Raw genomic sequence first — 13,661 nt, forward strand, 5'->3', positions numbered from 1 at the left:
GCCCTGGCTTGAATGAACGTAACATATTTGAAGCTAACTTTATCACAACAAAACTTTGCTAAATGCCTCAAACCATCAACTACTCTCTGAAACTCAGCAATGGTTGTTATATAAGAAAAAAAACCTTTCATTATACAGTGCCTTAACACATCCCTAGGATAAATGAATTACTTTCAAAGTGTGGGCGGAAATAACAGATTAAAGGGGATGGGGGGTGAGGGGCTTCACATATGAAATATAAATAAATCCATCAATTCTCTTCATGGTTGAATAGCCAAATAAAGCTCTCCCAGGGAACCAATAGGGGACGTTAATAAAAAAGAGGTGCTGATAGGTCACTGACCTGAAATGTTAACTCTGGTTTTCTGTCCATGGATGCTGCCTGACCAGCTGAGTATTTCCAGTATTTTCTGTTTTTATTTTAACTGTTGTAATATGCCTTAAAGGGATAGCAACACACCACTGTACTGTAAGGGTGTTAGGCAGAGCAAGGGTTAATGTGGGACTAGCGAACAGTACGGGCCCACGGCATAATATAGAGAGCCAGATGATAGACTGTGGTAGAGTCTGGAAAGAGATGGCACTCATGCATGACAATACCTTGGAGATGTACACAGTTATGAGTCACCAATAAACGGTTCATGTTTAACCATATAAAGCCTCCAGACCTCTCCATGAAACCCCAAACAGCCTTTACAACAGAATCACTTTTGGTTTTCATTAGCAGAATGTGTAGAAAGGGAAACGGGTAAATATTTAAGAAAAAAATTGACAGAGAGGCATGAGAATGGGGTGAAGGGCATTACCCCGTTAATAAGCTAGCACAGGTCCTGTGGGCCGAACGACGAAGATTTTATAAGCCTATGTTTTCCCGTGATGGTGTAGGCAAGGACAGAGGGAGTGTGTCCTGGAGGTGGGGTGGGGAATAAGAGACTAATTTAACCCAATGTTTGATCAGTTCTGTAGAAATCCTGATAAGTACGCCTTAAATCTCTCCTTAATTCCCTCCCTTTCACACATGTCCCGGAAGGATTGATTCTTGCTGCCACGTCAGGTTTAGACCGACCCCCAACATCGCTTATGGCCGGTGAGAGGCGGAGCTGAGACGGACATGGGAATGTGTGCGGACTGTTCACAAAACAAAAGCTGAGTCCCAGAAGCAGCCGGCAGGCAGGCAAGACAGACAGTGTAGTCGGCTGCTGGTGCCAAGCCTGCTCTCCTCTTGCCTCTTCTCTGGGTCTTCACGCTTCCCTCCAGCGATCATGTTCCTCCCTTTCCTGATGCTGCTACCTTCGGTGTTCGCCAATACCACTGACCTAACGTTTGAACTGCCAGATAAAGAGATTCAGTGTTTCTACGAAGAGGTGCAAAAGGATGTCAAGTACACTTTGGTTTTCCAGGTAAGGTGCAAAACGAGAGCTTTCTTAAATGTCTAGATTGGCAGATTTGTGCAGCCATATGTTATCAACTCCAATGGGCAGGTACAGGCTGCAATTGGCAGCAAGTTGTTCTTTCGTCATCTACTTCTATTATATAGCCATCTGGGAGTTTATTTTGAACCAAGGTGGACAGTAAAACTGCGGTTGAACTGGGCTTAGCGCTGTCACCTGTGAGATGGAAGGTGATAGGTTCAAACAGTGCTCCAGGATAATCTGTTTTCAGTTAGTGTCCTTTGGATGACCTGTTTTTAAAAAGAAAGACTTGCATTTATATAGCGCTTTTCATGACCACCAGATGTCTCAAAGTGCTTTACAGCCAGTTATGCACTTTAGAAGTGTATAGTCACTTACAATATCGGAAACGTGCCAGCCAATTGGCACACAGCAAGCTCCCACAAACAGCGATGTAATGACCAGATAATCTGATTTTTTTTTACATTGATTGAGGGATAAATATTGCCCAGGACACCAGGGAGAACTCCCCAGCTCTTCTTCAAAATAGTGTCAGGGGACCTTTTAGATCTAGAGGGCACACAGGGCCTCAGTTTAACAACCCATCAAGCGACAGCACACCTTCGTTATTGCACTGGAGTGTCAACCTTGTTTTTTGTGGTCAAGTACTGGAGTGGGACCTGAATTCACGATCTTCTGATTCAGGGGCGAATGCTACCTACTGAGCCACAGCTGGCACATGAGATGACCTACCACCTACTGATGTAGCTGCATGTTAACAATTGTGATCGACTGTTTAAAGAGAAAGGTTCTCCTGGTGCACTAGCCAATCATCAGTAAGTGATCGTGTATCTCATCGTTACTTGTGTGATGTTGCTATGTGAAGAAGGCTGCCATGTTTACCTACGTAACAACAGTCAATGCATTTCATCATAATTTATTGTATGTCAAGAATTTGGAGTGAATACAAGCTTTTTATTCACACAGTCAATTTTTCTCAATTCTGCATCTCTTCCTAGAGCTCTGAGCCCACTGGGGCTGGTTGGCTGTTTGGTGGGGGGTGTTGGCTGGTGGTGCTGGGAGTGATGCTATCACCCCACTTTCACCTTGCTCAGCTCACTCCTCAGCTTACTGACCTGCATTGGCTTTTGGTTAGGCAACACCTTGACTTTAAAATTCTCATCCTTGTTTTCAGATTCTGCCATGGCTTCTCCTCTGCCTGTCTCTGTAATCTCCTCCAGCCCTCCAAGATCTCGGTGCTCCTCCAATTCTGGCCTCTTGGGAATCCCTGATCATAATCACACCATCATTGGCAACTGTGCTTTCAGCTATAAAGACCCTAAGCTCTGGAATTCCCTTCCTAAGCTTCCTGCCTCGCTAACTTGCCTTCCTCCTTTAAGACACTGCTTAAAATCTGCCTCTTTGACCAAGCTTTTGGTCATCTACTATCTCCTTATATGGCTCAGTGTCAAATTTTGTTTGATGATAATCCTGGGAAGTGCCTTGAGATATTTTTATTCTGTTAAAGATGCTACATAAATACAAGTTGTTGTTGTCCATTTGCAGAACAACATTTTTTAAACACTTCAGTCATTCTGTTGAAGTACCAGAGAGCGCCTGGTTTCAATTAGCATGCTGCTCCACAGATGAATCACCTTTAACGGAAGCAAAGAGGACAGGAAGACTAGGGAATGCTGTATGACATTGGAAAAGAACTGATTGGATAGTGAACTTTGAACCTGACTGCCTAATGTCAGAACGGGGAGCCCCAGCATGCATTTAAGTATTCCCAGTTGCAGAGCTTTGAGTTGTCTATGGAAAGGATGGTCCAAGTGATCAGTTGTCCCTGGGCCAATGCAATATAGGATGGTTCACATTCAGTTAATATTTTCTGATGCTGTGAGATGTACTTCCTGTGCGATGCTCTTGATTCACCCCCTCAAATTTGCCCAGTTGTTCCCAGCGACAGACCTACCAGCCACCATTCAGCCTCTACTCAAGATATATATGGGGTGCACACACATTTAAAGATTGAAAAGACAATATCTCGACTTGTGCTTTTCACTGCTCAAGGTCACACAGTGTGCACGTTTCACACACAACATCACAATTTACTGAAATCCTAGTTTCAACACTGGGTCAGTGTATTATCAGTTCCAGACAATGGTTTTGGCATCATACCAGCAGAGCAGCCATGATTGCAGGCGCCAATCAGTACTTACTCCTTGGAAATTCTACCCAATGGAGTGAAACGTGTCAAGGATTCATTCTTCAGCCTCTTCTGAGAAAGGGAAGAACTGATTTTTAGGATGTGTAATGTTACAAAACGTTCACAGTACCTTCTGAGTTGGGCAGTTGCCTGTTCCCCTGCCCGGCTAGATTATAGGGTCTGTTCCTAAACTAGAGTCATTCCAATTTCACAAATTGGTCCTTGTTTTAATTTTCTGTGAGAAAGGGACCCGCCCCCCCTCCCAACCTTCTCCTGAAGGTACCTACTCATATCAGGGTTCACTTCCACTGGTGCTGACTACCCTTCAATAGCTCATCGAATGGCCAACCTTCATTTAGGCTATTCCCTCAAGGAGGCATCACAGAAAACCGCAACTCTGTATTCCACTGCTGTCCACACAAGTGTGCTTTCCAGATAGTGATCAGAAGCTTATTTGATCCTCTCCCTAGCATAGATGGGCTGGTGCTGATTATAGTGTCTCAGTACCCACTATGGAAGTGACGAACAGAAACAGATCTGAACACCTCAGTGGTACAACCTCTACTCTGTATTGAGTTGCAGATGGGGCAACAAATGGGATTTCACATAGGACCCAAAGCTATTGGGCTAAGGTGGGAATTAAATCAACCAAGATAACGTCAGTGGTAGGGAAACTTCTAGAGACTCAAAACCATAACAAAATGTATTGTCACATGATTAATCATGGGTTAATAAATAACGGCCAGCATGGATTTGTTAAAAGGCAAATCATGTCTGACAAACTAACTTGAATTCTTCAGTCAAGTATTGGAGAGGCTTGGTGAAAGTAATTCCATTGATGTTGTGTGCATGGACTTTCAGGACAAGTGCAATATAATAGACTTGTTAGCAAAATTGAAGGTCATGGGATTGAAAGGCAGTCAAGGTGTGCATATGAAATAGGCTGAGCGATAGAAAGCTCAGAGTAGTGGCTGTTACAACCAGTCACCAGGCGAGGTTCCCCCAATTTATTATGATCCTGGATGAGGTACCCCAAATTGTGATGCTCCCGGGTGAGGAGAGATGAACTGGCTCCCCTTCTTTATTCAACTCTGCTTGGTTGGTCCAACAAGATTAATTTAAAAAGGATCCATTCCCTCATGGGTACTTTTTTCCAGTCCAAATGTATTTATGTTTTAAAAGGAGCCAATTTAACCAGGCTGCTTTGAGTCAAAGAAAGAGTGAGTTTATTAGTTACTAAACGCGAGGAAAAATAAGAAAAAAAAACACAACACACATACACACAGATTAGAAATGAGAATTTGAGTCCAAAAATAAAAGTTAAACAAAAAATACGAATCAGTCCTTTGGCTTGTCCCTGAGGAGTGAATGGCGAAACGTTGCTGCCATTAAGTTGGGATGATTCCGGTAGCACTGACTTTGGCAGTTGAGAATTGGGTCAAAGATTCTTGGTTTGCAGGTTAGCTGAAAGGAGTTGCCCTGTTTCCTTTTCGACTGTGACTTTGCTGACTTGTGACTTGCTTCCAGCAATCAGAGAGAAAGAGGTTTTTTTACCTGCAAGTGTAGGTTGGTGTTCTTCAGCTGTGACCTTCACAGTACATACCCACCAGAGCAGAACATCAGACTAGCACACAGAACTATGGTTGCAGTTGGCTTTTTAAAACCCCTTTCCTTGTGTATTCCTAGAAGGGAAAAATAAACATGTCTTTTGTTTTCTTTTCAACTCAGTTCATGTTCACAGTCTATGATATAACTCACCAAGAGGTGGTTTCCACTGAGATGGTAATCATTTTCCATTATCACTGCAACCACAGGAGATTACAGTTCAGTTTGCATTGTATCTTTTCCTTTGAAGTGCCTCTGCCTGAAGTAAACCATGTCGCACCTTTTAGGTGCGACATTCCGTTCTCTCTGAACTATTTGATAAAGTAATCCACATAAGAATTTTTCAGCAAGTAATTACCTTACAGTCTCAGCCAGCTTTTGCTTGTATGTCCTTTTTAAAGAAAGCACACGTCTTACTTAAAAGTTCAATTTGTCCATACGTAATTCTGGGATTGGATTTGTGGTCGTGACATGATGAATTGTTGGCTATCAAACTGGAGGGAAATATGCACTTTAAAAAAATCATTTATGGGATTTGAGCATCACTGGCAAGCCAGCATTTATTGCCCATCTCTAATTACCCTTAACCGAGTGGCTTGCTGCGCCTGTTCAGTTGGCGCTTAAGAGTCAACATTGCTGTGGGTCTAGAGACACATATAGACCTAATGAGTTAAGGACAGCAGATTTCCTTCCCTAGAACATGAGTGAACCGGATGGGTTTTAACCATAATCTTGTAGTTACATGGTCACCATTACTGAGACTAGCTTTTTAATTCCAGATTTATTAACATAATTCAAATTTCCCAGTTGCTGAGATGGGATTTGAACTCTTATTCGGTGGACCATTAGTCCAGGCCTCTGGATTACTGGTCCAGTAACATAACCATGATACCACATTCCCAATTCCGGTGTTCTCCAGGGGTTGGTATTAGGTTCACTGATATTTATTAATGACCTAGAATTAGGCATAATTTGAAAGTTTGCAGATGACACCAAACTTTGAAATGTGTACATGAGGAGCAAACTTCAGGAGGACATAAACCAATTGGTGAGGTGGCAGACTCGTGGCACATGAAACTTAACATAGAGAAGTGTAAAGTAATACATTTTGGAATGAAGAAAGTACAATTTTAAAGTGGATGCATAAATAGAGGGACCTGGGGGGGTATGTACACACATCTTTGAAGGTGGCAGGACAAGTTTGTAAGACTGTTAGGAAAGCAAATGGGATCCAGGGCTTTATAAAGAGAGGGTAACAGTACAAAAGCAAATAAATTATGCTAAACTTTTACAAAACACTAGTTAGCCTCATCTGGGGTATTCTGTTCAATTTTGGGCATCACATTTAGGGAATGTCTTGGAGAGTGTGCAGAGATTGAATGGTACCAGGCTGAGGAGCTCAGATATTTGGAGAGACTGGAGAAGTCAGGGAAGAGAAGGTTAAGGGGAGATTTAATAGAGGTGTTGATTCAGTTTCTTAATGAACCTCTAAATTCTTGCTAGAACCTTTTTGCCTCCAAATTGCATCTGTTATGTGTGTGCTTTTGTGGGCAGAATCTTATTTAGACCATTAGTCTGGTTTACCATTCCATAAACTTAAATAATTAATAAATAGGTCTTAATGCTGAAAAGTTTCAAAGTTACAGAATTTCTTCTGTCTTAAATAAAAACAGAAAATGCTGGTAAAACTCAGCAGGTCTGGCAGCGTCTGTGGAGAGAGAAGCAGAGTTCACGTTTCGAGTCCACATGACTAAGCATCTGCAGTATTTTGCTTTTATTCTTCTGTCTTAAGTTCCTTTCATGATTAACTGAAAAACATTTTGGAGAAGGATCAGCATCAAGCATCAGAGCCAGCAAGATATACAGGGTAATGCTCCCTCTACACTGCCCCATCAGGCACCACCCTACCCCACCAGACTCCTCCCTGCCTCAGGCCAGATACAGCCCTGTTAGAACTCCATCTATTTTAGTCCAACAATGTGCCTCAACCACATCCTCAAAGCAGACCTTGCCAAAGTTGAAAAGAGTAGTAAAGAAAAGATGTGGTCAAGGTTGGTAACACAATGCATATGTGAAGGACAACCAGAGTCACTTGTGCCTGATCCCAAGATGAGCCTCTAGCTTTAGAAAACAAGTGAAAAGGATTGGGGTGGGAGGTCATAAATCCATGCCCTAAACTCCACATCTTAACCTGTAGGAGCAAAGAAACAGGAACCTTTCCTGCCATTTAATTAGATTGTGGAAAACATGCATCTTTAATCCATTTACCCACCTTGGATTAATACTGTTATCTAATAAAAATCTATTAACCCTACATTTGACATTTTCGATTGATCCCCAGTCTCAACAGCTTTTTGGGGGAAGAGAATTCCAGATTTCCGCCACCCATTATGTGAAGAGGTTGTTCCTGACATCACCCCTAAACGGCCCTAATTTGAAGATTGTGGCTCCTTCTTCTGAACTCTCCCCACCAGAGAAAATAGTTTCTCCTGACCCTTTCAAATCCTACTCATCACCTGAAAATGGCTTAATTAGCAGAATGGGGTGATCCACATGTCACACCCATGTAAAAGGTGTTTCCTTAAAGTGGTCAATGAGCTAAGAATTTGTGTGTTAATGCAGCCCCTCATGAGTGGTTCAATTTAAAAAATAGCCCATAAGAACATAAGAAATAGGAGCAGGAGTTGACTATTCGGCCCCTTGAGTCTGCTCCACCATTCAATAAGATCATGGCTGATCATCTTGAGTTTCGATTTGCACATTCCCATCTATCCCCGATAACCTTTGATTCCCTTGCCTAACAAGAATCTATCTACCTCTGCCTTAAACATATTCAATGACCCCGCCTCCACCACATTCTGAGGCAGAAAGTTCCAAAGTCACACAATCCTCAGAGAGAAAAAATTTCTCCTCATCTCTGTCCTAAAAGGGCGACTCATAATTTTAAACAGTGCTCCCTAGTTCTGGACTCACCCACAAGAGGAAACATCCTTTTGGCGTCCACCTTGTCAAGACTGCTCAGGAACTAATATACATCAATCAACTTTCAACCCCTTCACTTCGGAAAGAACAGGCTCACAACGATATCTCACAGAGACTGATTTGAAATCTCATCTTTAAGTATCTTTCTGTCATTATCTGCTTTTAATCTTTGTCTCTGTATTTTATTTAATACCGTTATCACCTTTACCTAAATAATTTGCAGCAGTCATTTTGTAATAAACTAACCTTTATCTTGTTTAATTCTAGGGGCAGGATTTTCTAGTCCCGCCCATGGTGGGATGTGCCATGGGGGATGTGGCATGGGGGATGTGCCATGGTGGGATGCGCCATGGGGGATGTGGCATGGGGGATGTGGCATGGGGGGATGTGCCATGGGGGATGCGCCATGGGGGATGTGCCATGGGGGATGTGCCATTGGGGATGTGCCATGGGGGATGTGGCATGGGGGATGTGCCATGGTGGGATGTGGCATGGGGGATGTGCCATGGGGGATGTGCCATGGTGGGATGTGGCATGGGGGATGTGCCATGGTGGGAAGTGCCATGGGGGATGTGCCATGGGGGATGGGGGATGTGGCATGGTGGGATGTGGCATGGGGGATGTGGCATGGGGGATGGGGGATGTGGCATGGGGGATGTGCCATGGTGGGATGAGGCATGGGGGATGTGCCATGGGGGATGTGCCATGGTGGGATGTGGCATGGGGGATGTGCCATGGGGGATGTGGGATGGGGGATGTGGCAGGCCAACCCAAAGTCTATCGACTTTTGGCCGATCCCAGTGGCAGGCAGAGATGGAAAATCGTCTGTTGAGTATACGAATCAAAGGTTATCAGGGGTAGATGAGAATGTGGAATTCAAAACACAAATAGATCAGCCATGATCTTATTGAATGACGGAGCAAGCTCGAGGGACCGAATGGCCCACTTCTGCTCCTATTTCGTATGTCCACATGTTTGTATAAACTTGTGATTCGGTTTAGCAGCTGCGGTGGTTTTGGTAGTCAAATAGTTGGAGTTTGCCTTTGCAGGTGGACTCAAGTAGAACAGGTCCTGTGAGTGAAGGCTCCTGTGATCACTTTTACAGTACTCAGTTGGGGGCTGTTGGTAGGCCCGATTTAGTACAGTAGTCCGATAACTGTTTCTGGAAACCTTACTTGGTCTCTCCCTGTTTAGAAGCAATTTCTGTTTCAAGGTGTCTCTGTCATGATCTTCAAGATGGTTCTGCATACAAAATGGTTGTTTGCAGCCAGGGTTTATACAGTTGCAAAACTTAAATGGCTTCTATCCCAAACTGTTGAATCATGCTCCACTATCAAGCATTGAGTATTGGATTAGTCCAGGGGCATAGTCCCATCCATTGTCTTTTTAGCTGAGATAATTAGCTTTTTTAAAGTCTCAGCCTTTAACTTCAATTCTCATTGTCCCAGTTTTGAGAGCTATTCACATTGCCAGGGAGGCCACAATGAGTTTCTGTTTATCCTGGTGGAAATGTGAATTGAATTTCAAATGTCTTCACATGTCTGGATATGTCCACCTGCGACAAAATCAGAAAATGATGGAAAAACTCAGCAGGTCCAACAGCACCTGTGGAGAGAGAAAGACAGAGTGAGTTAACGTTTCAAGTCCCTATGACTCTTCCTGCGCCCTGAAGAAGAATCATACGGACTGGAAACGTTAACTCACTCTGTCTTTCTCTCTCCACAGATGCTGTTGGACCTGCTGAGTTTTTCCATCATTTTCTGATTTTTGTTTCAGATTTCCAGCATCCACGGTATTTTGCTTTTATCTTAATGTTGACCTGCAATCCACTTGGAGCTTTCTGGAAGCTTGACTGCATTGCAGTAGAAAAGGTCAGGTGACTTTTAGCAGCCATCTTTAAGGCTTCTTGTGTCCATTTAAAATGGAAGATTAAATTTTTGTAAAAGCTATAATATCATGACACAGTTGGGCAGAAGTTGCAAATTCGGGAGAAGTAGGTTACAATTGCTACTCCTTTGGGAGTGTTGGGCTAACAAAATAGTTTGCAAATTTTTCTTTTTTCTTTTCATTTAATAGCACTTTTCTTGATCACCAGACATCTTAAAGCTCTTTGCATCCAAAGAAATGCTTCTTGAAGTGTAGTCACTGTTATAATGTAGGAAATGCAGCAAGCTCCCACAAACAGCAATATGATAATGACAAGATAATGTTTTTTAATGACGTTGATTGAGGGATAAATATCAGCCAAGGTAAAAGGGAAAGCTCCATGCTCATCTTCAAAATAGTGCCATGGGATCCTTTAAATCCGCCCGAGCAGGCAGTCGGGGCCTTGGTTTAACATCTCATCTGAAAGGTGGCACCTCCAACAGCACAGCTCAGTCCTGCACTTCAGTGCTCAAGCCCTGAAATGGGTCTTGAACCTGGTACCTTGTACCTCAGGGGCAAGAAAGCTACCTGTACAGTTTATGCTCCCTTTTGTTCTGAGCTCCCTTATGACATGACTTGTTGCCAGATCATCTTCTCAAGGGCAACTAGGGATGGGCAACAAATGCTGGCCCAGCCAGCGAAGCCCACGTTCCCCTGAATGAATGAATAAAAAAAAAAGTTGATGAAATTTGAACATTCTTGCTCTCGACAGGTGATTGCAGGTGGTCACTACGATGTGGATTGTTTCATCGAGGATCCCTTAAGGCGAATGATCTACAGAAAGCACAAGATACGGCACGACACCTTTGGTGCGATGGCGGAGATCCCCGGAGTCTACAGCTTCTGCTTCGGCAACCAGTTCTCCACCTTCACTCACAAGAAGATTTACTTCCACCTTGAGGTGGGCGAGGCGTCTCCAGCCCTCCCCACTGTTGAGGACAAGGATTCTGCTCTCACGCAGGTTAGTTGATCCTGTGGAAATCTGGCTTCTCAGCCTAGGGCCTACAGAAGTGAGTGGCTTTGACGCATATTTCTTTTGATGGTGAACCCTAGCTGACGGCTTGAGGCTGCAGTGCACTGAGATTGAAGAAAAGCGGAGGGCTGATTGGGCGAGGTCAGGCTCAGGTTGTATGTCCTGCAGCTTGTAGGAGAGTACTGTGTGTATGGCTGAGCAATGGAACATCCTCGCATTAGCCAGAGGAGATCGTAGAATTTTACAGCACAGCACAGAAGGATGCCATTTGGCCCATCACGTCTGTGCCAGCCCTTTGATAGGACTCTCCAATTAGTGCCACTCCTCCTTTGTTTTAGACTGGCAAAACTGTCTCTGTTCATATATTTATCCCATTCCCCTTTTGAAGCTGCTCCCACTGCCCTTTCAGCAGCCCATTCCATCTATTAACTCACTGCATTTGAAAGCAAATTCTCCTCATCTCCTAAAGCTCCCTTTGCGGATAAGTCACACGGGGCAGTTTGACTGCCCACCTGTTTGGCTGGTTTCTGCTGGTCTCTGTGGAGAGGTTAAATTCCACCAGGTACTGGATGTGAGGGTAACGATGACAGAAACCACCCTGAGTCCTACAAAGGCTATTCTGGAGAGTAAGTGTATGGATGTTTGAAGATTCATCAATATTATTTGTGTAAGTGTAGAAGCCTTTTCCATTTTGCAGTCCCTGATGGTTAGGCAGCTGGACTGCATTGTGATCCTTTTTGCTTCCCTCTTCAGCTGGAGTCCTCCTGCACTTCCATCCATTATGCATTGAGGAGTGTGGTCAGGCTGCAGACACAACAACGCATACAGGCGTCAATCGATCGCATACACGCAGAAGGCATCAGTACCCACATCATCTACTGGGCATCAAGCGAGACCATCATCCTTTTTCTGGTTACTGTTGGCCAGGTGATCATCCTGAAGAGATTCTTCACTGAAAAAAGGGCCCAGGCGAGTGTGGCCACCACCTAACGTCTGACATCTGTTGGCCGCTGTAACCGAGCCACTCGAAATCACTGGTGTGTGCGGCGTTACTGTATGGATATTAGGTGATAATCAAGCTGCATTGGTCAAAGAGGAGATAATAGTCAGTGAAGCTAGACCCTGGTTAACTAAAAGTTGCAAAGAGAGGGATGCCTGGACCTGTGTCTCGCAGTCAGCACTTCTTACCATACATTAGAACCTCTCACATCCTCAGGCCAACCCCACAACCAATAAGAGAATGTAAGAGCTTGCATTTATACAGCACCTTTCGTGAACACAGGATGTCCCCAATAAATTAATTTTTTGAAGTGCTATCAATGTTGTTGGTGACCGTATTGCGCATAGCAAACTTCCCACAAAATGACAAATGAGGTGACTGACCAGATAATCGGTGTTTGTGGTGTTGGTTAAGGGGGGAACCATGGCTCATCCAGGATGAACCTTGCCCAGGGAACTGCAGACTAAATCAGCGACATTAGAAGTCCAGGACACACAATACTTTGTAGCAAGCAATTGGACAGCTCCAGTGGTGCCACACTTTAGCCAACTTTCACAAATTGAGACTCTTGGCGTCAGTATCGGTGGAGCTTCCCCATCCCCTCAATCACCAAACCTTCCTCCACAATTTGACTGCTTATTCCCTGAACAGTTCTAGGCTGCTTATTATTCCCAAGAACATGTGAATGGTACTTTCATACGTGGCACCTCTCACACTCCTGGATAGGAAACAAGGAAGAGCTTATGCTGTCATAGGTAATTCCAACCTTTAGATTCTACCACCCTCTACCCCTGCACTGCACGCAGCATCGCCATTTGTCTCTCTCAATTTATTAAAAATAATTAGCAGCAGGTTTCCCCTGCAAACTCCTTTTCTGCTCCTTCCAAACTTCGAATGCACTGTACTTCCTTACATTGCCCTCACCATGTTGAAATCCAGACTCCTTACATCTCTACACCTCTTACTTCTAAGCATCTCAGAATTGTCATAGTTCCAGCCTCATTGACTGTACCCTTCTTCCCCCTCCAATCAACAAACCCCAAGCGTGCCATCAGTGAATTCTTCTTTCCTGTTTTACCTTATCTCCTGACCTATTTCTTTCCAGGTCAGAATTGGCCTGCACTTTGGGCCTCAGCCCTTCATGTGGGTTAGGAACATATGAACAAGAGTAGGCCATTCAGCCCTCAAGCCTGTTCTGCCATTCAGTTAGGTCATGCCTGATCCTCGTTGTTAAAAAATACTTAAGAAAGGGTGCCATTTAGCACAGGGAATTTGTGCCCACCACAGGGGCTCATGCCCATCCACTCATTCACCAAAGGCCCAGTGCAGTGTCAAAGAGCATCATGATAGTGACATCACCTTTTACATCACAAAGGGGATTGGAAGTGGCGAATCAGCCAACATGCCTCCAATTTGTCAACTACTAATGCAAAAGCGAAACACTGCAGATACTGGAAATCTGAAATAACTGAAAATGCTGGAAATACTCAGCTGGTCAGGCAACTATCTGTGGAGAGAGAAACAGAGTCAACATTTCAGGTCAAGGTGACCTTTATCATTCTGCTAGGTCATGTC

At 44.0% G+C, this 13,661-nt stretch overlaps 1 protein-coding gene across 1 annotated transcript; it reads left to right on the forward strand.

Moving 5' to 3' along the window:
- The first annotated feature begins 1,075 nt into the window (after positions 1–1,075).
- LOC121269793 (transmembrane emp24 domain-containing protein 3-like) lies at positions 1,076–12,402 on the forward strand. Its single transcript, XM_041174722.1, has 3 exons — positions 1,076–1,400; positions 10,826–11,074; positions 11,840–12,402. Exons 1-3 carry the CDS (start codon positions 1,263–1,265, stop codon positions 12,074–12,076), a joined length of 624 nt encoding a protein of 207 aa, XP_041030656.1. The 5' UTR covers positions 1,076–1,262; the 3' UTR covers positions 12,077–12,402.
- The last annotated feature ends 1,259 nt before the right edge of the window (positions 12,403–13,661 follow it).

Source organism: Carcharodon carcharias, chromosome 26 (assembly GCF_017639515.1).
Source record: "Carcharodon carcharias isolate sCarCar2 chromosome 26, sCarCar2.pri, whole genome shotgun sequence".
Classification (NCBI taxonomy): Eukaryota; Metazoa; Chordata; class Chondrichthyes; order Lamniformes; family Lamnidae; genus Carcharodon; species Carcharodon carcharias.